Below are 24,805 nucleotides of genomic sequence, written 5' to 3' on the forward strand. Positions count from 1 at the left end.
ACACAGATATCAGAGTCACTATATTCATTTTATATTCGGGAACATAATGAGGTGTATGTGACCACTAATCGCACTGCAATGAATATGGTCCTTTTTTTAATCACATAGTGTTTGTGTTATTTACTTGCCGTGTACCCATTTTACCCATAAAAAACCCATCTGTTAAGGCTGCATTCTACATGAATCGAGTTTAATAGTCTAAATGTGAAAGTACTGCAAGTATTCAACAGTATTAATACTTTTTCCACGTTGCATTATTTGTTAGCACAAGTATACAATTACAAAAAGATTACATTGATATTAAAACCTGTTTTTCTATTTTCTTTTAAACAGCCCTTTTTATGTGCAGCACCCACTGTCCACCCTGCCGCTGATCGGCCTGCACTGCCTGCTAACCCCAGTGCTTTACGAGGCGGTTCAGGACAGCCTAAAGGATGAGGAAGTGGAAGAACACTTCACTACCACTGAGAAAACCGGCAGTCCAAAATCTTGCATGTGGACCCATTATGAATGGTCATCACCAAGACATTTGTAATGGGCTTAATCTGTTAAGTGTGTTCGTTGTGAGGCTTTCCTTCAGCGGAACAAGTCAGGGCTCCATGGCCTGCGACTTGCGTTCACTGTTGCATCCCAGAGCCAGCACAGAAAGACAACTATTTACGGCCAAGACCCACAGGACTTGTTGAAGCACTCCCCTCTCAGGTAGGCTTCTTCAGAGACAACGATATCCTAAAAGATATTTCCTTAAAAACACAAAAAGCAAAATGGGAAGAAGAAATCATCTTCTTCCCAAGGAAACAGACCTGCTCGTGGAAAACCTTATGGAAAAGTCCTGATGCCATTTCCCAGTTTCATACTCTTCCTTATCTAGGGAGCTGTTAGCAAAATTTAAAAAGAAGCTTGAGATCCCAAATCCTTCGGCCCTGCTGACGTAGAGGTCATCTGGCAGGCCATGTCTATTATTTGGGATGGCTACAATACCCTCTTGGTAACAAGGCCCAGGCGAGCTCGTCCCAGCACTTTCAGGTCACGGTGCCATCATTTGGCCTTATGACTGCATCATGTGTTTACACAAAAGTGCACCCAGCCTGGTGGCTTCACTATGGACGTCAGGAGTACACATTTCTGCAATGGATGTTGAAAGTGGAGTCTAAAGCGCTGGTCAGGGAACACTTTCAACACGTTATGACCCTTTTCCACAACCTCATGATCATTGTTCTGAAATCCTATTTTTTATCCCATGCAGAAGCTAACTTTCGAGGGTGCGGCACTGGATATGGCCTGCATGAAGCTATTTCCTTTCCTTTTTTTTTTTTAGTTTTACAAAGGGTTGTGGATATTAGGGAGATGATTCATAAACTTTTCACTCAGACACTGATCATGGTTCAACATGTTCAGTGTTTGCTAGGTCTAATGCATTGTACATCCTGTTAGTGCCAGATGGCAGGAATTCAGTGGTGCCACAGGAAACAGTCACTCCAACGGCAAGCGATTCTCTAGACTTGGGAGCAGATCTACAGGTCAGCCATTCTGGATCTGCACTTGTGGATTTGTCACTCCACCCTACTGGTAGATGGTTCGTCATCTCTTCACATAAATGATGTAATCGGAACACCATACCATGAAGGCCTTGTTTCCTTCATTTACAGGGATCACCATTCAGATTCTATCTGATGTGACTGACATGATCTTCTGCCGAATGGGACGCCCAAACAAATATGATTTAATGAACACGTCTATTACAAAAACACATGCTACTGTATAAATTGTGATATGACTAACCATGCTGCTTTTATGCAATAAGTACAATCAAGATGAAAAAAACTGAATTTTATTTAATGTATACTCAGAGGATATTAAAAAACTTCTACTTGGACTATTAAATGGAAGCTGTCAAGCAGACTGTTTCAGTGATGCGAATATTTTCACCTTTTGCTGATCATTTATCTTCAAAAGTTTCTTCTCCAATTGTATTCTGAAATTTAGGTGCCACGGAATATACATCTATTTAGAACCATTTTTGACAAATCATCACCTTTTCCGCTCAAAAAGGGCCCCGGTTTCATGTACTATGAATGTGGATATTACATACTGAAATTTTGCCTTAAGACTTTAATTTCAGATTTAATGTACAAGGTAAATTAAGGAACATTTGTAAAATATTTGAAGTGCACTTGGTATTACTTGTGTTTTGGCAAATGGGTATGGTACCTGCACAAAGTAAACTGTAAAAAGACAATGACTACAAATGGTCTGTGATACTTTCATGTTTCAGAGTGAAGCATTTTTCTAAGCTGTATGAAAAAAGGAGGTCTACCCTAATTTCAAACTTCGTAATTGTGCCAAAGATAACTTCTTGATAACATCGGACCAAACAAATGTATGCAGCATTAATTCGCAGAACTGCCTCAAATAAACTCACAAGATACTGAAAGAAAAATGAAATATGCAGCAAATGTATTTAGCAGTACATGACAATCAAAAATCAAGTACAGGGTTCAATATAACTATTTTCGTATCCAATTACTAATACAAGTATAAATGATAACATGTACAGTTTCCATTACTCAAAAATATAATCTGTAAAATGGAAGTAAATAAATGACTGATGCACAGTGCTTTAGATGTTCTCCTCACAGTACAAACACCTAAAAAGAAAACAATGTTTCCCTTTTATGTACAAATAAAGCACCGATCCACAGTGCATACTACTATATGACAGGAACTTACCATCTCCGACAAAACCTACAGTCAAATATTATTAAAAAAACTAATTAATACCTTAGAAACCTATACCTGCATTTTAGCACCAATCCAATTTCAAACAATGCGTGCCATAGTTACAACTATAGTTTGCAGGCTCTTAGCGATAACATGAGGGAATGGATAATTTCCTCTGAACCCTTTGCTCCAAATGCAGGTCAATTTAAAAAAAAACTTAAAGTATGTAAGATATACAAATAAAGCGGATTGCTTATAATAGTTCAAGATACGTATGTAAACACAAATGTATGCTAAACAATCATTAACAAGGATAAGCACAAACAAAATACTTGCATTGTACATAAACATACATAGAATATTTTGGCATGTGAGTGTGTGCAGTCCTATTAGGTTACATCAACAGGTCTATGTCAAATTTCATTGGATGTTCAAAGATCTTATCTTGAAGAACAAAACACTTAAATGTGAATGCTCAGTAATATGAAAGATGTTAATGTCTATTTTACGTCAATGCAGATTGCAATTTAACAATTTCACTGTTTTATTAACATGCTTCTTAGGAATTATATAATAAATCAGTGTTAAATTAGATTTTAAACAATACTTGGCAACCTTGAGAGGGAATTTACAAATCCATCTTTAAACACAGATGTAACTGCAATTACTGCATGGTACATTACACACAGAAATCAGTGCCAATAAACCTGTTCAGAAAATCTGAAAATCATCTACTGCATAAGAAAACACATTCAGTTCAAAGAAATGTTAGTGGTCACAAACTACAATCAGATTACACATTAAAATGTAATGCAGATGAGTTTAGAAATAATACATTCCCACAAGATAAAATGTGCTTGCCTTTATGAGAATGGGCTTTTTCCAAATAAGGCTCCCCCCACTGGGAACAACGTTGACAGATTCTTTTGTTATTGACCCTGTAAATGGGGTTTCCAAATTAATTTCCACTATAAAAAACCCAAGACTCTGAAGAAGTGGATGTTTCTAAATAGTTTTTCCTAAGCATGTTGAGGTGCACAATTTTCCTATAGGACAAATTTAAGGGAGGGTGATTGCTAACACTGGCATCTATTTGCTGACATCCACAAAATTATTGCTTACAAAAACAAGGACTGAAAATGAAAATGTCCCTTTAAAGGCAGAAGACATTTTTCAAGATTTGTGAAACTGTGCACTCATGCCGTGTACATATAATACCATTGTCAGTGGCAATCAATTAGTAAGAACAATGTTTTCAGAATGTGAATGTCTAGTTAAACAAGTATGCCTCTTAGAGACAATAGGTGAGCGCCACTTGGGTGGAAAGTTTGAGGAAGCTACGGTGTTGGCAAAAAAAAACAAAAAAACAGAATACATGAAAGCAGAAAATATGCTTAACTGAAGCACTGCTTCAAATCAAATATGAATTACATATATATATACATATATATATATACACATATTTATTTAAAATACCCCAGACATTCAAAGCACTGTTTCTTTTGTAGCTGGTTTGTAGACTGACCCCTCGAGTTACTATCGAAACATGATTTCTTTTTGCCATTTTTCTCTGATGATATGGAAGCATATTCTGAATAGTGAATATAAAAGCCAAATTTAATGTGCCAGTTTATATAGCAGTCAATACATTCTGTATGGAGGATAGTATATTTTTTTTGCAAATATCTAACTCAAGTTAATAGGTTAAGCAATAAATATGTAAGTAAAAAAAAAAAAGCTTCGGAACTACCAACATTGATTTGGCATTGCCACCTGACTAGACTGCAGTAACATTCAATATTCATTTTCTTGTACAATCTCTTCTTACAAAAGAAATGTTCATATATACTTCAAGCAATACTTTAGAAAAATCTATAAAGAAAAAAAGGATACTGCTGCACCAGAGAAATAATGTACTTAGTTTTATTATTTACATACTTTGAAAAATGTTTTAACTTCGTACTTACTCCGTACGTTAGAAGCGATATACGCTATTTTCTAAGGCTGGATAATACCAGGAATAGAACTTCCCAGTCCTGAAAGCTAACACCTACCGGTTACAACAGCTGGACATTTCAAAGCGTAGCCACCTTTCCTTGAGTGTTTGTTAAACTAAATCTGGGCTCAAGATGTGTTGCTACTACAGTGTGTTTCTTGAGCTAATCAAGGAAACTGCTCTTAGCCCAAAATTATGATTGTGCATGTAGCAAGTATGGATAAATAATTTTTTGAAGCTGCATTTTATAGTATGATAACTCTTGACTCCTGAGTCCACAAACAAAACAAGAACTCTCAGTGCTCACAAAACACACTCCTTATTGTGGGTTCACGTCACTTTGTTTTAAATATGTAGGCTAATTTACAGCACTCAGACTGGTATTTTGAAAAGAACCACCAAGTTCACATGTTACTAGTCATGTGTTCATCGAAGCCCAAAGAACCTTACTCTGAATCGACTGATTGTTAAAATGGATGTGTCATGCCTTGTTTACAACCACCACATAATTCCCTTCCTTGTGTAATTTGGACACTGAAGAGAAGAATTAGCTATGATGAAGTAACTAGAAATGTTGAGTTTTGAATCAGATATGTAGCCAGCATTTTCTACATGTATTTGATGGGCAAAAGAGATTATGGAATAATCACTGAACAGCACCTCCTTTAGGTAATAAGGTCTTCAAATAAGTTCTTTCAAGCCACAATGCCTTCAGCTTCCACAAAGACATGTCATCACAATACAGTGTAGACTGATCTTTGCTGTCACAAACCAGTCTTGTCCAGCCCAAACGGATACAGGTACAGGATTCCTTAGCTTAGGGTCCGTTAGAAACAAGACTCTCTAAAGCACTGCAGTTCAGTCATAATATATTACACTAGGTAAATATGGATGCCCTGTCAAAGACTAGACTGCAAAGGTTTGAGATTCCAGTCTTCTTTTTACCAATATTTGGTTGTCAAAATGTTGTTCTTATTACTTTGGCGACTCTACATAAATTGCATCTGCAAAAAAAGAAAAAATTTAAAGGATGAAGAACACTGTTACAAATGAACACATTAAACACAAAAAAACAAAGTGAGATCAGTACTTTTTAATTCGTTAGGAAAGATTTACTTTGAAAAATATATTTATAAGGGCAATGTGTCAACATTTGTTTCCTGAAAAATTGCAGACGTGGACACAATTAACATTGCATAATATAACTTAAAATTAAATTCAAGATGTCAGCCTGGGTTCCCCATATCAAATCTACGTCCCGGGAATACTACCTGAAAAGGCTCTATGTGAAACATGCCAGAATAACTAGTCATAGTAACAAGGTCAACAAAGATGAGGCTGCTGCCCTATTTTCATCATGTGTCAGTGGAAAAGACCATGTGAGAAACAATATCTAATTTTAAAATGTAATTTAAAACATATTTTTGAGATTGGGTGTATTAAAAAAAAATAAGGTACAAAACAAATATCATGGAACTCAAATGAAAAGTGTACTCCAAACAAATCTTTTATGAACAAACTTTCTCACAACACATTGAACAGAAAATATTCACACAAATATCATTTTAAGTGGCCTTGAAGAGGTTGCAGCATTTATTGGTTATGATAAATAAAGAAGTGTTACTTACTTATAAATATCAGTGTGAAGTGCTGCCGAATCACATGATGTGCACATTCCTGACATCTAAAGTTGGGTTTGAAACATTATAACTTGTTCTTTGCAGTAGTAGTTTCAGTTTTGAGGTGACAGGAAACACCCAGAATGCACCAGGACAGACTCCTCCTCAGATAATGTTTTTTCCCAAAAGGATGGGTGGATAATTAAAGAGGTGAAATGAAAGAAATCTGTATACTTAGAAAGGTACTATCGCATAGCGCAGTGCAGGTAGGGAACCACCCTACTGTATTGTATCCCATGGGGTATGATGATGCGCATGAAACTGCAGTACTATACACTGTACACTGACTGTTACAGGTAAGGAAAGTGTCACTTACCTAGTAAGCGTCTGTTGTGGCAAGTAGTGCTGTGGGTTCACATGCTTAGCATAATCCTGCCATCAACTGTTGGGCTCGGATGTATGCAAGTTGTTTTTCTTCAAAGAAAGTCTTTTGAGTCACAAGGTAGAGCGGCGACTCTACCTTGTGACTGCATGTGTAGGAAAGTCATCCTTTTTGCCCTGACCACCCCCATTTTTGGACTGATACTGGTGGTTACTCACTCTGAAAGTGCCCTGGGCTTCTCTAACCAGGCCCAGGGCCAGTGCTCTGTCCTTAGAAGTATATGATAATTGGTATAATTCTAACCAGCTGAGACAATCTATAAGTTCCTATTATATGGTAGGAAATGTAGGTTTAGATACCCCCAGTTGACTTAACGCACCTAAGTGTGCACTGCTGTGGAGTCTAGTGTTATTTTAAAGCCAGACCTGCCTTGGAGGCTGGTTTATAAATAAACCTATGTCCAAATTCGAATTTGGAATTAAAAGTACTTCCAAAGTCCAAAACGACCTTCTTATTACATATAAGTCCACCCTAAGGTGAGCTGTAAGTGCCCCAGAGGTAGGGTGCCTTGCTATAGAAAGCACGCACAATATAAAATATGTTTTACATGCCCTGGTGGGGAAAAACGGCCAAAGTTGTTTTTCCCATTATAGTGCTGCTAGCCACACAGGCTAACATGGGAAGGCTTTATTAAACTTTAATAAAGTCTAACTTTTGATTGAAGTTAGCTAGCAACTTGATTGATTCAAAGTATCAAAATAATGGTTACAATTAATCCAACAAATAGTTAAGGTCGGCATTATTATAACTATTACAGGAAAGACGTTTTAGAACTGACTATCTTGAAGTTACCTAAAGCAGCCCTGTAGTTGCCTCTTCTAATTGGTCAGCTTTTTTTTTGTTTTGTTTTTTTGTTTTTTAACAGCCTGACCCTAGTTGCTCCCTGAGTAGGTGTGAAAAGGCCTGGGGCTGAAACAATACAGCCATTTAGTGCAAGGAGATCTGTGAACTGGAGAAGCCAGGATAGGAAGGGGGTAGGGAATATTAAATGAACTTCAAAAGTAGAAGCACAGATGTCACAAGAACCAGGCTAGCCCCGACTTCCTTGATCCCCAGCCAGATGGGAGCCCCCCCACTATTTAGATTAGGATAGGGGCTGTCAGAGGAATGTAGGGAAAAGGTAGCCTCATCAATGGGTTGGGTTAGCCAAACCTGCACTCCAAGGAGAGAATTTCGGCATTTTGATTTCTGAGGAACTGGTCATTCTGGGGCAAAAATATGCCACACTTCCCAGGAAATGGTCAGAACAGAGGGTGATAACTTGAACCCCATTGGTTGGGGTGCCCCCCTCTTGGCAGCCCGCTCAACTGTAAATCAATTTCATATTGCACAGGTGTTTTTTTTTATTGTTTTAGTATGTTTTATTGGCCTAATAAACTTTGTTTTACTACTAGTACTACTAATACTATTACTTGCCAACCCAGAATGCGTAATAAGTATGGGAGATCTGCAGGAGCCCCTCAGATCCCTGCATGAAACATCTGAAGAGGAAGGACTGCTCTGCTGGACCTTTGGAAAGCACAACAGAGGACTGCACTCTAAAGAATTGCACCTGCTGCACTTTAGAGTCTCATACAAGAAGGACTTTGCCTGTTTTCAAGGAGGAGTGGACTCCCAGAGCTGCAACGGTAGAAGAGTGCTGGAAGAAGCCACCTGCTGACTAGCGTCACCTGGATTTTCTGACTGACCAGCGTCACCTGGACTTTCTGACTGACCAGGTGCCTTGTTGGAGTTGGAGTCCCAGACCCCCAAAAGGGAAACCAGAGCTTCTGAACCCTTTTGCCTGGTATTCTGGACCCTTTCTGACTCTCAAGGAACCTTTCAGAAGATGTTCAGAAAGCTTGTGAACTTTTATCCAACTTAAGCTCGACATCAAGAGGCAAGCAGCTGTCGGAGAAACACTAGTTTGCCAGACCACCCTTAGTTTGTCCCGCTGAAGGTGCCAGAGCTCCTAGTTGTCGATCACGCACACAAAAGGCCTCCAGAGACCCACTGAAGTATTGCGCCAAAGCAGGCCACTGTCATTTAAGCGAACTCCGGATGCAAGGACCTGATCGCTTGACGTCAAGAAGAAAATTTCCAAAAAAGTGACCAAGTGCGAAGATAAACTCTTCACTGGGACTTACCACTTAACTTAGCCGACCCACGTGCCATTGTGGTCGGCCTAAAACTTGTCAGTGCAACCAGATAGCGTGGTTGCCGCTTTATGGTTTTTGGGGCTAGGATGCAAATTTTTTATTTAATCTTTGAAAATTTAGATCTTGGTTTCCCTGCATTAGATTTTTGTCATGTGTGTGCCATTTTAAAGATAGACATATTCTCTAGTTTTATACATTGGTGTTAGACTTTTATTGTGTTGTGTCTATTACTTATTTACTGTTTTGGTGAAAATACATGTTTTACACTTACCTGTCTCCTAAGTTAAGCCTGGCTGCTCATTGCCAAGTTATCCGCAAGGATTTATTTATTGAGACTTAAATGGACCTTTTTAGTGATTGTGGTATTAATATCAACTGAAGGTGCATACCTCCACCTACTAATAATCCACTTTCCTACAGCATGGTTATTGATTCCATTGTTAGATTTTTTTTCCTGCAAGGCAGGTGAGAAAGGAATGTGAAGAATAGCATAGTGTAGTGAGATGTCTATGCTAAATGGATGTGATCTCTTATTAAATTAACTGTAACAAACAGAGGTGTCCTGGGAGGAGGGTGGGCACATGTGAATTTACAGCAATACATGCAATGAACAGATGCTTACTCGGTAAGTAACATTTTCCATTTGAGGGATGTGTGGCTGTAGATACACATGCGTAGCACAAATTGTAAAGCTGTCCTCCTTCATAAACAGTGGCTAACCTGATGTTTGAAATAATGTACGTCACACTGCTTCGTCAGCGGTGGCTTGTTGACAGGCCAGCACATCTACACAGTAATATTTTGTAAACCACATAGCTGCTTTACATATGTCAGCTTTCGGTATATTTCCTAGGAAGGCCACTGAAGCTCCTTTTTAGGTCGAGCAAAAGCGTTCGACGTGTTGTATGTTTTAAAGTATAATTATACTATGGGTTCCAGTGATTTAATTTGTTGGTTCCAGTGTCCTTTAAAAAATCCTTGCTTGCTATTGGTCAGTTCTGCCTTTTTGTCCTGCCTTTTTCACTTTGGGGCAGCACCAACTACTGTATAATTACGCTATATCCTGTTTATGTCTTCTGTAGGGGACTTTTTTTTGTATTTTGTTTTTTGATGTTGTTGTTTTTTGAGTATTTGCCTGTTGGTCTTACACTGTGGGTGTGTGTTCAGTCCCTCCTCCCCACCAGCTCCCTCTGGAAACATAAAACCAACAGCAGAGGGAGGCTTTTCGAGTCGCCCTCGTTTGTCCTAGCTCCCACGTTTGGCTTGGAATGGAGAGCTTTAATTTCCTCGTTGCCTCTGCCATAGCCGAAAGAGACCAGATGCTGTGCTCCGATCGGAGCTGCTTCAAGGGTGTGCTCTGCTGATTAGTGACTGAAAGTGCAATGTTTGTATGAGTATGATCCCACAAGCCTGCATTTAAATACAGCGAAAATGCAACTTACGATTTATTTAGACAAACTAAATAGACTGTAAAAAAACAAAAAACAGACACAAAAACGTACAGAAAACACAGCGAGAGCAGTTCTGGGCCCCACAAGGCTATAACTGGCATTGCTTCTTTAAGGAGTCCGTTGAAACCGTCCTCGCTCTCTACGTGTTGTCCTTCCTGTCCTCCTGTCCCTGCTAGCGGATATACTGATGCCCTCAAAAGCAAGTCCTCAGTTTCAGCTCTAATGTTTTATGCATAGAAGAAAGAGACAGACGCTGTGTTGCTGTTATATAAAATTACATAGTGATGATATAAATATGGTTCTTTAGGCAAAATTGCTTTATGATTTCGAAGTGCACAGTTTATGGGATGTCACTTTTATGTGTATGGCGTTCTACGTTCAGAAGCTACTGGGGTGCTCTTTTTTAGCTGCCTTAAAATTGGTTTTATTTGCAAGTCTATTGTACTGTTAGCAGAAGCCCCAGAGCCATGCATCACATTGTTCTAATAGTCAAATTACTTGTTTTGCTCCTGGTAAAGCAAATCAGCAGTCACTGCTTTGCACATGAATGAAAAAGACAACAAGGAGGTAGTGAATGGTATTGATCGCACATCAAGAACAGAGTCCACAGTGGTAAAGTGTATAGAGGTGAGAGATGGTTGGTGCGTGTGGTCTGGTGCCCCACTACCAGAAAGGCACTGCAAAGTGTAACAGGTACACAATATGAAATGACCAGAGATAACCACCGCACTCATATAGCGTATTGCTCAGTTATTGTAAAAAGCATAATGCACGTTGTAAGTCCAAAAACAAGTAATGCAGAGTCCTTCGTTAGGTTCCAGTAGATCTTTATTCGGACTGTAGTCGTCATTTCATAGTTTCATCCATGTAGGTACAGCCGGTAAGTCTCAACAGATACAGCCGACACGTGTTTCGTCACACTTGTGACTTTATAAAGGCTATGGAAGTAGTGGACCGAACTGTAACTCCCAAGAATACGTAAATACCGTATCCAGGGAAGGCTGTGTTAAAGGCACGTGGACGCCCGAGTCAGCCGAAGGTTCATGGGTGACAGGGAAGGAGTTCAGGGGGTAGAACAGGCAGTAATCTATGTACAGCCCCAGATAAGGAAAAGGCCAAGGACCTTGGTAAGTCCGAAGGCGCGGAGTAGAGAATGTGTCAGTTCAATGTGAAGCCCATGCTTGGTAACCGACGCACTTTACAGGAGATCTCTTTGTACGTCCCATAATGGTATGTACATAGCGTCTGACAGCCTTCGCATTCCGACCAAGGAAAACGCTCCCTTCCCATAACTTTTCATTCTTTCGAAGACGTCATAAACGTTATTATTTAATTTATTTTTTGGGGGGAGGGAGGGTAGACTTGCGTCAACTAAAACTAACCGGAGCCAAGACAAATGTTTTCACAAAGCTTGCCTTTGCTCTGTTGAGAGTGACACTGTGACAAGATTTAATTCAGGAGTCCATGATTTAGCAGTCTGGCAAGCAAAGTCATGCTCCAGTCAGCAGGCACAGGCCCATAATTCTCTTCATTGCACTCGCCATCTTATCAGAAAAGTTCAGTTAGGAATTTACAACGCTAATAGCTCTAACTCGAGCAGGCAGAGGGCCTGTGTGCTTCTTTAATAATGTCCATACAAGATTGTGGTAGATTTAAATAACCAAACTCTAGGTCTTCAGGAGCCAGATTGCAAGGTTGAGGGATCTGGGTGCCTGATTTATCCATGCCTCTGCATGAGAAGGTCCTGCGTGTTGAAGTATGTCGTAGGGAACTACTGAGAATTCTAAAAGTGTGGTGAACCATAGTTGCTGTGCCCATGTAGGAGTGACTAGGATGAGGGTGAGAGATGTCTGCCAAAGTTTGCAGACCACAAACAGAAGTGGAAATGCGTAAGCAAATATCCTAGACCAACTCATCCATAGTGCATTGTCCCTGAAATGTGGGTGTGGGAACCTGGAGGCGAAGTTTGGGCACTTGATGTTTTCTGCTGAGGCTAAAAGGTCTATTTCTGGTTGACCCCAATGCAAGAAGTATGGGAGGAGGACTTGTGGGTGGACTTTCCACTCATGTACTTGTCAGTGCCTCCTTCTTAGATCTGTAAAGTTGTTGTCTGCTCCCAGGAAGTACTCCGCTACTAGGTGAATGTTGTACCGAAGAACCTACCTCCAAATGGACTGGGCTACATGAGAAAGCCGAGGGGAACCTGGAGCCCCTTGCTTTTGGAGATAATACATGGCAGTCATGTGATCAGGACTACCTTTGCAATCAGGTGAGGAAGGAAGGAAGGCTCTGAGCGCCAAGTGAACAGCTAGCAAATCCAGGTCCTTGATATGGAGATGTCTATTGCTGGGTGTCCAGTATACCTGATCAGTCAAGTCTTGTGAATGCGCTCCCCAACCCGTGAGGTCTGTTATGGTTTTCTGAAAAACCGGGTCCAGTAAAATCAGTCCTTTTAGGAGATTGCTGGTGTTTCACCACTGCAGACAGTGGCAAGCTTGACGGCCAACCAACACTAGATCTTTCCATTGACCCTCGTTTGAGTCCATTTGTGTGTTAAACTTTTGCAAAAGAAGCATGTGGGGTCTGGCATGAAGTACTATAGCTACGCATGAAGACATCATACCTAGGAGATGCATGACTGTCTTCACTGTTACCTGCTGATGAGGTTGGAACTGTGGAATGAGGGCCTGGAAGAATTAAATCCAGGCAACATTCAGGTATACTATCCCCTGTTGCAAATCGAGGATTGCTCCTAGGTAGGGTTGTATTTGAAGGGGTTGGAGGTGGGAGATGACAACATTGATGGTAATGCTGCATTGATGAAGTAGGTTTGTTGTGGCCAGAGTGTGTTGGAAGCACTTTTGATGAGTTGCAATTTGATGAGCCAATCATCTAAATATGGAAAGACTCTGGGGGCGGTTAGCACCCCCAAGAGGAGCACTTTGAATTGGAAATGATGCCCCTTTATTACAAACCTGAGGTGTTGGCGATGCACCGGATGAATAGTAATGTGGAAATAGGCATCCTTCAGGTCGAGCATGGCCATGAAGTCGCCTTGTTGCAGTGACAAAATGACATCTTGAAGAGTAACCATGTGGAAGTTCTCTGGAAGAATGTATTCATTTAGGGGTTGGAGGTCCAAGATTGATCTCACTGACCCTGTCCTTGTTGGGAATAAGAAAGTAAAGTAACTAAGCTCCTGTGCCTTGCTTGGCACTGGTTCTATGGCCCATTTTATAAGGTGTGCCTGAACTACTTCCTTGAGCAATTTTTGATGTAATGAGAGTTTGGATTTGTGAAATCGAATGTATGAAGTTGTGGAAGTGAGCTCCAGACAGTGCCCATGTTGGATAATATCCAACATCCACTGGTCAGAGGTGATATGGTGCCAGATGGGAAAGAACCCTTGCATTCGAACTCTGATAGGTGTTCTGTGGTTGGGGGTGATGGCTGGCAAGTCAGGGTTTGGTAGTGGTGACGGAGGGCTTTGTGAAGCAGCCCTTGCCTCTAACCTTGGAACTACTGTCCTATAAGAACGTGTGTAGTAATCCCTGGGTGAGGTGGTCTGTCCCAGGGGATGCTTGTAGGAGGGAGAGATCTCAGGGGAGGTAGTCTTCACGATAACAGGAGTGGCGAAAGGATCTGTGATGCAAAGGTGTCTGTAACACCCCCATGGCCTTCTGATTATGTTTATTTACTTTGTCCAGTAGATTATCGACCTGGGGACCAAGGTGTTCCCCGTCGAAGGGAAGAGCCACAGGAGCCACATGATTTTGCTGGACCTCAGGTTTTAAACCTGATACTTAAAGCCAGGCATGTCTCAGAAGGAGAACACTAGAATTTATACCTCTAGCTGTGGTGTCGGTAGCATCGAGGGCACAGCAAACTGAGGTGTTAGAAATTAACTTATCCTCTGAGCAATCTAGTACGCCCGCTTCTTGTGCTCTTCTGGGAGATGCTGTAGGATCTCCTCTGTCTCGTCCCAGTGGCCGCTTTCGTAGAGGGAGATGAGGCCAATGGAGCTAGCAATCTTCCAGTGGGTGTCAGAGTGGGCAGTTACCCATGGCATCAATCTTTTTGCTTTATCGGGTGGGGGTGCCTCACCAGATGTTTAAAAGTTAGCCCTCTAGTGTGCTGTGGCAACTACCAAGGAGTCCGGTGGGAGTTGTCCTTTTATATATGTGGGTTTTTTGGGTTATGCTCTGTATTTTTTCTTGATTCTGGGAGTGATGACCTGTGACCTAACACGGTCACTGAATATATCTGGCATGAGGCACAGCATGTCTTTACGCATTTGCAGATACTGTGCTGAGCGTTGGCTGAAGGAAAGTTTCTCAAATAAGAGATCATCCTCCGAAGGCTGAGTATATGTAGCTGGACTTTGTGGAAGGCTGCAGCTTTGCCTATCAGGTCGTGGCAGGTGGTAGTGTTGTCTGGGGGAGAGGGTTTAGACGGACAAAGGATGGGGTCTGTATTGGCAGGTAGGCCTGCATAATAGAAATCACATGGGTCGTCATGTGATGGGATGAAAAGTTTGTCTCCCAACCACCCCACCCCCCCCTCTCGCCTGGAGTGTATCTCGTCTTTAAGCCGTTGAAGCGCACTGGTTACACAGGCTCGGAACCATGTGCATGTTTGCTGAAGGTGGGGGATTTCAGCTTTGATGTCACCGTTTTTGTGATGGTAGTTGCAGTGCGAGAGTTTCAGGTCCGAAGCTGAAATTTTCGGCACTAAAGTGGAGTGTTGTTTCCACACTGATGGCCTTGGCTCTAAACATTGTCTTGACTTCAATGGAAGAGGAGTCGGTTCGGGAGTGTGTGCCCTGTGCTCTTTTTTTGGTGCAGAGCTGAGGCTGGGTGTGTCTAATGCAGCTGGTCGGTGCCGACCATGGCCTGAAGGCAGTGGTGTCCCAACGATAGTCTTTGGCCAGTCTAGGGTAGGTAGATGACACTCTGTGGTGGTCTTCTTAGGTCAGGGTGGAAGTGGAGGGGGCTCAGTACTCCCAAGATTGCCCTGGTGTGAGATCCTGCATTTCTGGTTCGGAGCCAGAGCTGTCCTCAGCTGCTAAAGCCTCGGCTTGTGCACCCTCTTGAAAGTCCCCGAGTCTGAAGAGGTCCGGTATGTCTTCTTCGACTGAAAGGACTTGCAGGCCATGTAAGTAGCCTCCTCGTGTTCAGGAGAGAGGCACAAGTTACACACCTGATGAGCAGACAAGATGAACAGTTGAGGGAGACTGAGGAATCGTGAATCAAAAACAATACCAACGGTAAAGTCTGGAAATGTTTGAGCGACAAGGGTGTTGAACCGGAGAAGAGGAGCACACCTCTAATCCTGATGCCACAAGAAAACAATCTAACAATGGAGTCGATAACTATATACAGTACCAGCAAGAGGAGGAGTCACTACCTCGTGACTCAAACCATTTTCTTTAAAAAAAAAACTTGGACACATCCGAGCCAAACACTAGATAGCAGGATTATGCTAAGCATGTGTATCTACAGGAAGCAGCCTTTATCACAAAGGCTAAACAACGAGAAGCCTTTAGAACAAAGGCTTTATAATGAAAATGCCTTTACAACGGAAGGCTATTAGAATTACTTTTTTTACAATGATTATGGCTTTACAACAGATGCCATTTACCAAGGAAATCGTGGGAAATGTAAGTATATTGCAGGTAAGTAAACAGATTTTAAATATATTTATGTGTGTGTGTGTGTGTGTGTATATATATATATATATATATATATATATATATATATATATATATATATATATATACACACACACACACACACATAAATGTCCCTTACCCAGGCTACATCAGTTCATAGCATGTAGTGCTGCAGATTCACATGCTGTGCATATATCGCCATCTAGTGTTGGGCTTGGAGTGTTACAAGTTGTTTTTCTTCTAAGAAGCTTTTTCATGGGCATCGACTCAATTTTTTAGATTGTTTTCCCACAGGAGGGTGAAGTAAGGAGTGAAGAATTGTGCGTGTACAAATATATATAGAAAGAGTAGAAGATGTCCATGCAATGTATATACATATTTACATGATAAAGTACCACAACGGCTACAGGCTTCCGGGGAGGAGAGAGGGCACATGTGAATCTGCATTATTACACGCCACAAACATATGTGCACTGGGTAAGTGACATTTTCCATTGATGGCAAGTGTAGCTGCAGATACACATGCTGTGCATAGACTGAAAAGCAGCTCTTCTCCCAAGTAAGCGGGGGTTAGCCTGTAGGAGTTGAAGTAGTTTGAAATAGTGTTGTAAGCACTGCTTGACAAATATTTGCTTGTTTAGTAAATGTGTGTGGTGTGGACCATATGCTTTACATATGCCTGCCATTGGTATATTTCCTAAGAATGCCATTGAAGCACCTTTCTTTCTAGTGGAATGTGCTTTTGCCTTTTAGCTTAAGCAAACTTGAATACACTTTACTATCCTTCTAGCTAATCCTTGCTTGGAAATAGGATTACTTTTATGAGGTTGTTGGAATGCGACAAAAAATTGTTAAGATTTTCTAAAGTCTTTCATTCTGCCTACATAATACATTAGAGCTCTTTTGAGATCAATAGTGTGGAGAGCTCTTTCGGCAACTGAATCTGACTGTGGAAAGAAGACTGGCAATTCCACTGACTGATTAATGTGAAATGGTGAAACCACTTTGGGTAAAAAAAATTGTGTTTGTGTACTTGGAAGAATGGTTCTACTAAAGTGAATGCTTGAATTTTACTTATTCTTCTTAAGGAAGTAATTGCTACCAGGAAAGCAACTCCATGAGAGAAATTGAAGAGCGCAAGAATGCATGGGTTCAAATGGTGGTCCCATAAGCCTTAGGAGCACAATCTTAAGGTTCCAGGCAGGAGCTGGTGGAGCTGTAGGTGGAATAACTTTTAAGCCTTCCATGAAAGCTTTTATGACAGGAATTCTAAACAGAGGGGTATGTTGTCTGTTTTGGAGGTAGGCTGATATTGCTGTTGAATGAATTTTAATAGCTGAATATGCAAGATCTGCTTTCTGCAAAAGAAGCAAATAACATACAGTGTATTTTACTGATGCCTGAAGTGGATAAATGATTTAAGGTTGGCAGTAAGATAAGAAACGTTTCCATTTATTTGCATAGCACTGCTTGGTTGTAGGTTTACATGCTTGTTTTTGAATGTTCATACATTCTGATGAAAGCTGTAGGTATCCAAATTCTATGACCTCAGGAGCCAAATTGCTAGGTTGAGCATACTGGGATTGGGATGCCTGATCTAACCCTTGTTTTGAGTCAATATGTCTGGTCTGTTTGGGACCTGGTGATGTGGTACTACTGACAGATCCAATAGTGTTGTGTACCAGTGATGACGTGCCCACATGGGAGCTTCATATTATACTCATGTATAATAGTGAGGGAAGTGTGACGCATCTTGTTGACCAGAAACTGAATTTACGGGAGAGGGGGGGAAAGCGTAAGCAAATATCCCTGACCAATTGATCCATAGAGCATTGCCCTTGGATTGAGGGTGTGGGTATTTGGATGCAAAGTTTTGGCATTTTGTGTTTTCGCTTGTTGCAAAAAGGTCTATGTTTGGTGTTCCCCACACCTGAAAGTAATATTAAATTACTTGTGCGTGAATCTTCCATTCGTGTATTTGTTGCTGCATCCTGCTTGAGAGGTCTGCTAGCTGGTTGTGTATCTCTGGGATGTGTTCTGCTAGCAGGTGAATGTAATTGTGAATTGCCCATTTCCAAATTGTTTGTGCTAGAAGGGACAATTGGGATGAGTGCCCCACCCCCTGTTTTTGCAGATAATACATTGTTGTCATGTTGTTTGTTCTTATTAAGACTGTTTTGTGTATGATCTGTGGTTGGAATGCTTTGATGGCTAAAAACACTGCCAGCAATTCCAAGTGGTTTATGTGGTAAGTTTGCTGGATTGAGTCCCATTCCCCCTGTATTGTAAGATTGTTGAGATGGGCTCCCCACCCTGTCACGGATGCATCTGTTGTGATTATGGTCTGTGGCACAGGGTCCAAAATGGCCGCCCTTTTGATAAGTTGGTGTGATTCCACCACTGCAGAGATTTGGGTGTTTGGTGGTCCAACAACACTAGATCCTATAGTTGACCCTGTGCCTGAGACCATTGTTGCGAGAGACACTGTTGCAGTGGTCTCATGTTTAGACGTGCATTTGGTACTATTGCTATGCATGATGCCATCGTTCCTAATAGCCTAATGACAAACCTTACTGTGTAAGTTTAATTGACGTGTTATTGGGAAATGAGTGTGAAACGCTTGTATTCGTTGTGGATTTGGGTAGGCTAATGCTGAGTGTGTGTTCAGAATTGCTCCTAGATAAGGTTGAATTTGTGCTGGCTGAAGGTGAGACTTCTAGTAATTGATTGCGAACACTAATTTGTGTAGGGTTTGTATTGAGTGTGCTGCTGACAGTTTAGAATAGTGCTGGCTTTTATTAACCAGTCGTCTAGATAAGGGAAGACAGGTATGTGCTGCCTTTTGAGATATGCTGCGACTACAGCTAGACATTTTGTGAATACTCTTGGTGCTGTTGCTACCCCAAAGGGTAGTACTTTGAATTGATAGTGCTTGCCTGCTAATAAAAACCTTTGGTACTTGTGGTGAGCTGGGTGTATAGGAATGTGGAAGTAAGCATCCTTTAGGTCGAATGCCATCATGTAATCTTGTTTTGGTAACAAGGGAATGACATCCTGTAGAGTGATCATGTGCAACTGCTCTGACAGGATACACTGATTTAGAGGCCTGAGATCGAGAATAAATCTGAAAGTACCATCCTTTTTTGGTAGGAGGAAGTATAGAGAATATACTCCTGTCCCTTTCTGACTGATGGGAACTATTTCTATTGCCTCTTTTAGAAGTAGAGATTGTACCTCTTGTTTCAGCAGAGCAGTGTGTTTGAAAGAGAGCCTGTGAAAAAGGGGCAGAATGTTTGGTGGAGTAGAGATCAGTTCTAGGCAGTAACCATTGTGGATAATTGACAGTACCCATTGATCTGTTGTAATTTGTTGTCAGTGAGAATGGAAATGTTGCAGTCTTCCTCCCTCAGGAGATGTATGTTGCTGTGGAATGGATGGGAAGTCATTGTTTTGAGGAGGTAGAAGCACCCTTCGAGGCAGGGAATTTACCTTTGGACCTGAAAATGTGTCCCTAGTGTAATACTGTTGTCCCTGTTTTGAGTGGGACGTGGAAGCCTCTGTAGCTTGTGATTTAAATCCTTCTCTAAACTGAGGTTTACGAAAGGAGCCCCGAAATGGTGTGGTATAAAGGGCTCCCATGGCCTTTGCTGTTTCTGAGTCCTTTTTGAGTTTATCAATGGTTGTGTCCACCTCTGGTCCAAAAAGCTGCTGTTTATTGAACAGCATATTAAGGGCCGCCTGCTGTATTTCAGGTCTAAAACCTGAGGACCTTAACCAAGCATGTCGCCTGATGGTAATGCTGGTGTTTATTCCTCTAGCTACAGTTTCAGCTGCATCTAAAGCAGAACTATTTGATTGCTTGCGATAGCTTGCCCTTCCTCCACTATTTGATGCGCTCTTTTTTGATGTTCTTTGGGAAGATGTTGCAAGATTCTTGCATCTCATCCCAAGTGCCCTGTCGTACCTAGCTAAAAGGGCTTGGGAATTAGCAATACGCCATTGATTGGCTGCTTCTATTGCTATCCTTTTACCTGCTGCATCAAATTTGCGGGTCTCTGTCAGAGGAAGGAGTATCCCCAGAGGACTGGCTGTTCGCACGCTTCCTGGCTGCACTGACTACAATGAAGTCTGGTGGTAACTGCTGAGAAATCAAATTAGCTCTGCTGGTGCAGGCTTATATTTTTTTGTTTAGCAATTCTGGGTGTTAAAACTCTAGCTTTAACAGGCTCTTTAAAAATATAATCTGCAAGTTTGAGCATACCAGGGAGCATTGCTAAACACTGGTACTGCTTGTGAGTTGAGGACAGGGTGTGGAAAAGGCAATCCTCCTCTATGCATTCTCATGCATTTGCACCCCATGATATGCGGCTGCGCTGGAGATAACCTGATTGTTCACTGTAGTATCCTCGGGTGGAGATGGTCTTGCGGGATACAAATCAGGATTGTTAGGTGGAATTGGATCGGAGTCATACATATCCCACGGATCTATGGTATAACTAGTATCACCTCTATCTTTGTCCTGTGAGGAAGTACGAGAGTGTGTGGGTGGTGGTCGTGGAAAAAAGGAAAGTTGAGGCAAATATGGTGGAGAAAGATCACCAGTTTTTGGCTTTTCCTTTTGTTTGTAAATTTTCAACGGTGACGGGGCAGTATCCAGAATTTCCTGGAACGCTAACTTCCTTTTGGTAAGCAGAGGTGGAGAAGCAATCATTTTTCCAGTCTCTTTCTGCATTTGAACTTTCCTTTGTTTATTGTCCATAACCTCCAAAGGTCTGATTCATCCCCTTGTTGTTTTAAAGCCTGTTTTGTGCATTTGAAAGACTGTTTCCTGGCTGCATGCTTCATTCAAGTCGAAAGTCCAGTTTCCTCTGTATAGGAAGATGTTTTCAGTTCCGAAGGTGGACTCTGATGTTTCAGCTCCGAAGCAGAGCTAGGCTGTTTTGGCTTTGATGTAGCAGGGTGCCGACTCGGCTTGGAGGTGGAAGCCTGTATCTTTTGGCTCGACCCTGAAACTGGTGTGGTAGCCTGTTGTGGGACTGTCTTGGCCTTTTTCGGTGCTGAACCCGAGGTTCGGTCGATGATTGTTTTCTGGTGGAACCATGGCTAAGAAGCAATGGTGCACCCAAGGCCTTGCAAGGTTTTTTACTTGCTGGGTTGGGGCTGGTGTACTCATGTACTGCGCCGCAGATAATGCTTGGCTGTCCTCGTCTGAATCTCGTTTGCAGTCCGTATCTGGAATGGAGACTGCCATTTGTGCCTGTTCTTCCCCAAGCATGTCAGTTGTGGGAATTTCAACGCCATCTCCAATCGTCTTGCTCTTCGATTACGTAACATATTCTTCGATCGAAAAGACCGACACGCCTCTCAGCTTTCTTCCTGATGGTCTGGAGAAAGGCAGAGATTACACACAAAATGCTGGTCTGTGTATGGAAACTTGGCATCGGACTGAGGACAGAATCAGAACGGAGTTCGATCCATGAGCCTATGACGCAGTAGGCCTGAAGAGGTCTGAGAAGGGCACGGGTGCATGAAAGGCCGTTTAACCGATTTAGATGGTATGATCGGATAGAGTGCAGTGGGAAACTGCGTTCGAAACTAACTGACAGTAAGAGAAAGGATGGAAAGTTCAGAGACGTACCGAACCGCCGACATCGGAAAGCAAACAATCTAACAAAGGAGTCAATGCCCATGCGCACAATCTCCAAGGGGAGGAGTCACTCGATCCTGTGACTCGAAAAAAAGCTTCCTCGAAGACAAACAACTTGTAACACTCCGAGCCCAACACTAAATGGTGATATATACACAGCATGTGTATCGGCAGCTACACATGCCATCGAACATACATATATATCAATGAACATGTATTTATATTGGTGAAATATATGTGTTTTATTTTTAGGTTTTAGAGTGGGTATGGGTTTTTGGATGGTAAGGGAATTTTTAGGGTTTAGGGTGGGTATAGGTTTTTGGATGATAAGGGGATTTTTAGGGTTTAGAGTGGGTACAGGTTTTTGGGTGGCAAGAAATGTTTAGGGTGGGTATAGGTTTCTGGGTGGTAAGGGAAAATTTAGGGTTTATGGTTGGTATGGGTTCTTGGGTGACAAGGGAATTTTAAGGGTTTAGGGAGGTTATGGGTTTTTGTGGTTGGTAAGGGAATTATGGGGTGGGAACTGATTTTTTTTAGGGTTCAGGGGGGTTATTGTTTAAAAGGTGTGTGTTATATATATGTAAAATGTCACTTATCCAGTGTACATGTTTGTGGCATGTAGTGCTGCAGATTCACATGCTATGCATAGATCCCGCCATCTAGTGCTGGCCCGGAGTGTTGAAAGTTGTTTTTCTTTGAAGAAGTCTTTTTTCGAGTCACGGGATCGAGTGACTCCTCTTCTTGGTAATAGTGCGCATGGGCATCGACTCTTTTGTTAAATTGTTTTCCCGCAGAAGGGTATAGGAAGGAGTGATAGAGTGAAAGAATGTAAATGTACAACTAAATGTAATAAGTAAATAAGATGTCCATGTAAATGTAAATATATATATATATATATATATATATATATACACACACACACACATATGTACAAATAATAACTGCAACGATTACAGGCTTCAGGGGAGGAGGGAGGTTGCATGTGAATCAGCAGCACTACATGCCACGAACAGGTGTACACTGGTAAGTGACATCTTCCTTAGGATGGCATGTGTAGATGCAGATACACATGCTATGCATAGACTAAAAAGCATTCCTTCTCCCAAAAAAGCAGTGGCTATCCTGTAGGAATTGAAGTAGTTTGAAATAATGTTTTAAGTACAGCTTGACCAACATTGGCCTGTAGCTTTGAAAATACATCCACACAGTAATGCTTTGTAAATGTATGTGGTGTGGACCATGTAGCCGCTTTGCATATGTCTGCCATTGGTATGTTTCCTAAAAATGCCATAGAAACACCTTTTTTCCTAGTGGAATGACCTTTAGGAGTTATCAAAAGTTGTCTTTTTGCTTTAATGTAACCTGTTTGAACACATCTTACAATCCATCTAGCTAATCCTTGTTTAGAGATAGGATTTCCTTTATGTGGCTATTGGAAAGCTGCAAAAAGCTGTTAGTTTTCCTAAACTCTTTTGTTCTATCAACGTAGTACATTAGAGCTCTTTTAATGTCAAGAGTATGAAGAGCTCTTTCAGCAGTCGAGGCTGGCTGTGGAAAGAAGACTGGCAATTACACTGATTGGTTAATGTGACAAGGAGAAACTACATTTGGCAAAAATTTGGGATTTGTCATAAGTACAACTTTAAGTTTGTGGACTTGGAAAAATTGTTCCTCCAGAGTGAATACTTGTATTTTACTTACTTTTCTTAATGAAGTAATTGCTACTAAGAAAGCAACTTTCCAAGTGAGAAATTGAATATTACATGAATGCATGGGCTCGAATGGTGGTCCCATTAATCTTATGAGTACAATATTGAGATTCCATGCAGGAACTGGTGGGTTTCTTGGTGGAATAATACGTTTAAGTCCTTCCATAAAGGCTTTTATGACAGGGACTCTGAAGAGAGAAGTATGTTGTATGGTTTGTGGGTATGCTGATTATAGCAGTTTTTGTAAATGAAGCAGGTAGCATACAATATCCTGTATTGATGCTTTAAGTGGGTCTATATTTTTGGGCTGACAGTAGCAAACAAACAGTTTCCACTTGGTTGCATAGCGTTATTTAGTTGTAGGTTTGCGTGCTTTAGAACTTCCATACATTCTAATGGAAGGTGTAAATATCCAAATTCTATGACTTCAGGAGCCAAATCGCTAAGTTGAGAACACTGGGATTGGGATGCCTGGTTGGACCATTGTTCTGTGTTGTGTTAACAGATCTGGTCTGTTTGGAAGTTTGCGATGTAGTACTACTGACAGATCTAGGAGTGTTGTGTACCAGTGCTGTCGTGCCCATGGGGGAGCTACGAGTATCATAGTGAGAGAGGTGTGACGCAGTTTGTTGACCAGAACTGGAATTAATGGGAGAGGGGGAAAAGCGTAAGCTAATGTCCCTGACTAGTTGATCCATAGAGCATTGCCCTTGCACAGAGGGTGTGGGTGTCTGGATGCGAAGTTTTGGCATTTTGCGTTTTCACTTGGTGCTAAAAGGTCTATGTCTGGTGTTCCCCAAATCTGAAACTACTGCTGAAGTACCAGAGAGTGAATTTCCCATTTGTGTATTTGTTGCTGTGTCCTGCTTAGTAGGTCTGCTAGCTGGTTGTGTATCCAGTGATGTACTCCGCTAGCAAGTAAATCCGATTGTGAATTGCCCATTTCCATACTGTTTGGGCTAGAAGGGACAATTGAGATGAGTGTTCCTCCCTGTTTCTTGAGATAATACAATGTTGTCATATTGTTGGTTTTTATTAAGACTGTTTTGTGTCTGAGTAGAGGTTGAAAAGCTTTTAGGGTGAGAAACACAGCTAACAATGGTTTATGTGATAAATTAACTGCGTTGTATTCCATTCCCCTTGTATGGTTAGGGTGTTGAGATGAGCGCCCGCCACCCTGTCATTGACGCATCTGTTATTATGGTCTGAAGCACAGGGTCATGAAATGACTGAACTTTTATTAAGTTGTTTTGATTCCACCATTGCAGAGATGTGTGAGTTTGACGGTCTAGCAACACGAGATCCTGTAATTGACCCTGTGCTTGAGACCATTTTTGGGAGAGACACTGTTGCAGTGTTCTCATGTTTAGTCTTGAATGAGTACTATTGCTATGCATGATGCCATTATTCC

The 24,805-nt window shown here is 41.4% G+C and overlaps 1 protein-coding gene across 8 annotated transcripts in view; it reads right to left on the bottom strand.

The window, feature by feature from the left end:
- Positions 1–1,815: 1,815 nt before the first annotated feature.
- LOC138262033 (phosphatidylinositol-binding clathrin assembly protein-like) overlaps positions 1,816–24,805 on the bottom strand; it is a 464,917-nt gene continuing 441,927 nt past the window's right edge. For 4 of the 8 annotated variants that reach the window (XM_069211744.1, XM_069211714.1, XM_069211706.1 and 1 more), the window contains one exon: positions 1,816–5,721. In XM_069211744.1, the coding sequence (XP_069067845.1) occupies positions 5,707–5,721 (15 nt within the window). In that variant the 3' untranslated portion in view covers positions 1,816–5,706. The remainder of the gene's footprint in view (positions 5,722–24,805) is intronic. The other 4 variants (XM_069211732.1, XM_069211724.1, XM_069211773.1 and 1 more) reach the window with 1 other exon arrangement.

The sequence above is a fragment of the Pleurodeles waltl genome, chromosome 2_1, assembly GCF_031143425.1.
Source record: "Pleurodeles waltl isolate 20211129_DDA chromosome 2_1, aPleWal1.hap1.20221129, whole genome shotgun sequence".
Lineage (NCBI taxonomy): Eukaryota > Metazoa > Chordata > Amphibia > Caudata > Salamandridae > Pleurodeles > Pleurodeles waltl.